The 2914-nt window shown below is 41.8% G+C and overlaps 1 protein-coding gene across 1 annotated transcript; it reads right to left on the bottom strand.

Annotated features, from left to right (window-relative positions):
* Window positions 1-1307: 1307 nt before the first annotated feature.
* LOC140430241 (uncharacterized) lies at window positions 1308-1742 on the bottom strand. The gene has a single exon (XM_072517669.1). The coding sequence runs from the start codon at window positions 1740-1742 to the stop codon at window positions 1308-1310; it is 435 nt and encodes a 144-aa protein (XP_072373770.1).
* Between the last annotated feature and the right edge of the window lie 1172 nt (window positions 1743-2914).

Below are 2914 nucleotides of genomic sequence, written 5' to 3' on the forward strand. Positions count from 1 at the left end.
CTCGAGCTGTTAGCCTCACTTCCTGCCAATACTTTCCAGATCACACAGAGTGTTTTGGAGTTCCCAATTGGCACAGGATGGGCATGCAATAGGCTGCAGCTGCCCTGCCATGTTGGCTGACAGTTATAAGCTGAACAGAAAATGTTGGAAGTACTCAGTTGGTCAGGAAGAATGGATGGAGAGAATGGAGGGAGAGAGAAAGTGAGTTAGCATTTTGTAAAAGAGGTCAGGGAAGAGAAGCGAGTAGGAATGGATCAAAGAATACTCCATGTATCCTTTAGTAAGTCAGGCATAGTGAGTAGACACATGGATTCCCTGAATGACATATTTTACTTGGTGGAAGTGAGTGGAGTCAAAGTGGAAGTTATTCAATGTGTGTTATGGCTTGTAAAGAGACAATTACTGAGTAGGCATACTAAAGAACATCTAGTTCAAGACTGGTTAATTTTATTATAGTATAATAAACTGTGGGTAAAAAACTAATGCTATAAAACTGGAACTAATACAAACATGACAGACCACAATGGTTTCTCCTCCAGACTCCCCCCAGTGTCACGTGCTATTACTTGTCTGACACCTATTGGTCGGAGGCTATACATATTTACACATACACTTGTTAATGCATATCACTATGCTCTTAGCTTGCATTTCTCGATTCCAAGGCGACCTCATGAATCTTTTGTAGGAACTCCTTGCACAGAGACTGTGAAATTACAATTCTCTCATGCCTCAGTAACAAACCATTTGCTACACTTAACTCAGAGCATATGCTGATGATATTTAGAACATGAACCTTTCGGCCATCCATTGTTGAGATTGTGTATCACCATTTGTAATACTTCAACCTTCTTTGTTCCTTCAACAATCAGTTTTGACATTGCATCCGGCACTGGTAGTGTTTCCATAATTATATCTACATGAACCTGCACATCCTCTTCAGTGGAGCTGTCATCTTGTGCTGTTATAGCTCTAGACAACACATCCGCTACCACAGAATGCTTGCCAGGTGTATGGATTAATTCGAAGTCATATCTCTGAAGTTTCATCTTCAGAAGTTGTCTGCGAGAAGACACTGAGATTGTTCTTGACTATTGCAACCAGTGGTCTATGATCTGTCTATGATCTGCCTCGACAATGAACATAGGTAGGACCATATATGTAGCTATGGGATTTCTCCAAACCATTCACTAGCCCTAAACACTCTTTTTCTATTTGTGCATAATGACATTCAGATTCTGTCATAGATCTTGAAGCATATGCGACTAGTTTCCAATTACTACCATTTTCTTCTCGCAACCTTCAATGCATCAATGGAAATCTTGGTTTTTTTTTGTTGGATCGAGAAATGTTAATATTGGTGTGGTCATTGGAGCCTTCTTTCGTCTTATCCATTCTTGTTCCCGCTGTTCAGTCCAAGAGAAGTTGTTCACTTTCTTCAGGATATCTCTAAGACATGCTGTCTTTGCTGAAAGATTTAGTATGAACTTTCCAATGAAGTTGATCATGTCCAGAACTCTTAGTACTCCCTTTTTATCTGTATGTCGAGGCATATTTGTGATGGCTTGTATCTTCATGTCATCACGCTCTATTCCTTGACCAGATAATCTGTCCCTTAGGAACATTATTTCCTTTACACCAAACTGACATTTGGCCTTATTGAGTCGTAGCCCATTTCTTCTGATAATTTGTAACATCTTAATTAGCCTGTTCCTCTTGGGTGGAACCCCAAATTCTGATGTCATCGATGTATACTCAAACACCCTGAATGCCTTCAATAATATGTTCCATCGCTCTGAGGAATATTTCTGACGCTGAGATTATGCCAAAGGGCGTATGAAGAAAGCAATATCTGCCAAACGGAGTATTGAACATACAGTACTTCCTTTATCTAGCTTGAGCTGTCAGAATCCTTGCGAAGCATCAAGTTTGCTGAAATATTTCGCACCAGACATCTCACTCCTCTCTTTTAGGTATCGGATAGTGTTCCCTTTTTATATTTGCATTTAAATCTTTGGGAACTATACATATTCGAAGATCATTGTTTCTTTTTTTCACACATACCATCGAGTTGACCCAATCTGCCAGCTCTTCAATCTTTTTTGTAATGCCAAGATGTGCCATTCTGTCTAATTCTGCCTTTAGACGGTCATGCAATGGGGCTAGAACTCTTCTCGGAGCATGTATCACCGGTTCAGCATCCTTTTTTAATTCAATCTTGTAAGTGAGGGGTAAAACACCAAAACCCGCGCAGCACGGTGGTGCAGTGGTTCGCACTGCAGTCTCACGGCGCCGAGGTCTCAGGTTCGATCCCAGCTCTGGATCACTGCCCATGTGGAGTTTGCACATTCTCCTAGTGTTTGCATGGGTTTCGCCCCCTCAACACAAAGATGTGCAAGGTGGGTGGATTGGAAACACTAAATTGCCGCTTAATTGGAAAAAAGGAATTGGATACTCTGGAACATAGAACATAGAACATTACAGCGCAGTACAGGCCCTTCGGCCCTCGATGTTGCGCCAACCTGTGAAACCACTCTAAAGCCCATCTACACTATTCCCTTATCGTCCATATGTCTATCCAATGACCATTTGAATGCCCTTAGTGTTTGCGAGTCCACTACTGTTGCACGCAGGGCATTCCACATCCTTACTACGCTCTGAGTAAAGAACCTACCTCTGACATCTGTCTTATATCTATCTCCCCTCAATTTAAAGCTATGTTCCCTCGTGCTAGACATCACCATCCGAGGGAAAAGGCTCTCACTTTCCACCCTATCCAAACCTCTGATCATCTTGTATGCCTCAATTAAGTCACCTCTTAACCTTATTCTCTCTAACGAAAACAGCCTCAAGTCCCTCAGCCTTTCCTCATAAGATCTTCCCTCCATACCAGGCAACATTCTGGTAAATCTCCTCT

This window comes from Scyliorhinus torazame, chromosome 10, assembly GCF_047496885.1.
Source record: "Scyliorhinus torazame isolate Kashiwa2021f chromosome 10, sScyTor2.1, whole genome shotgun sequence".
Taxonomy (NCBI): domain Eukaryota; kingdom Metazoa; phylum Chordata; class Chondrichthyes; order Carcharhiniformes; family Scyliorhinidae; genus Scyliorhinus; species Scyliorhinus torazame.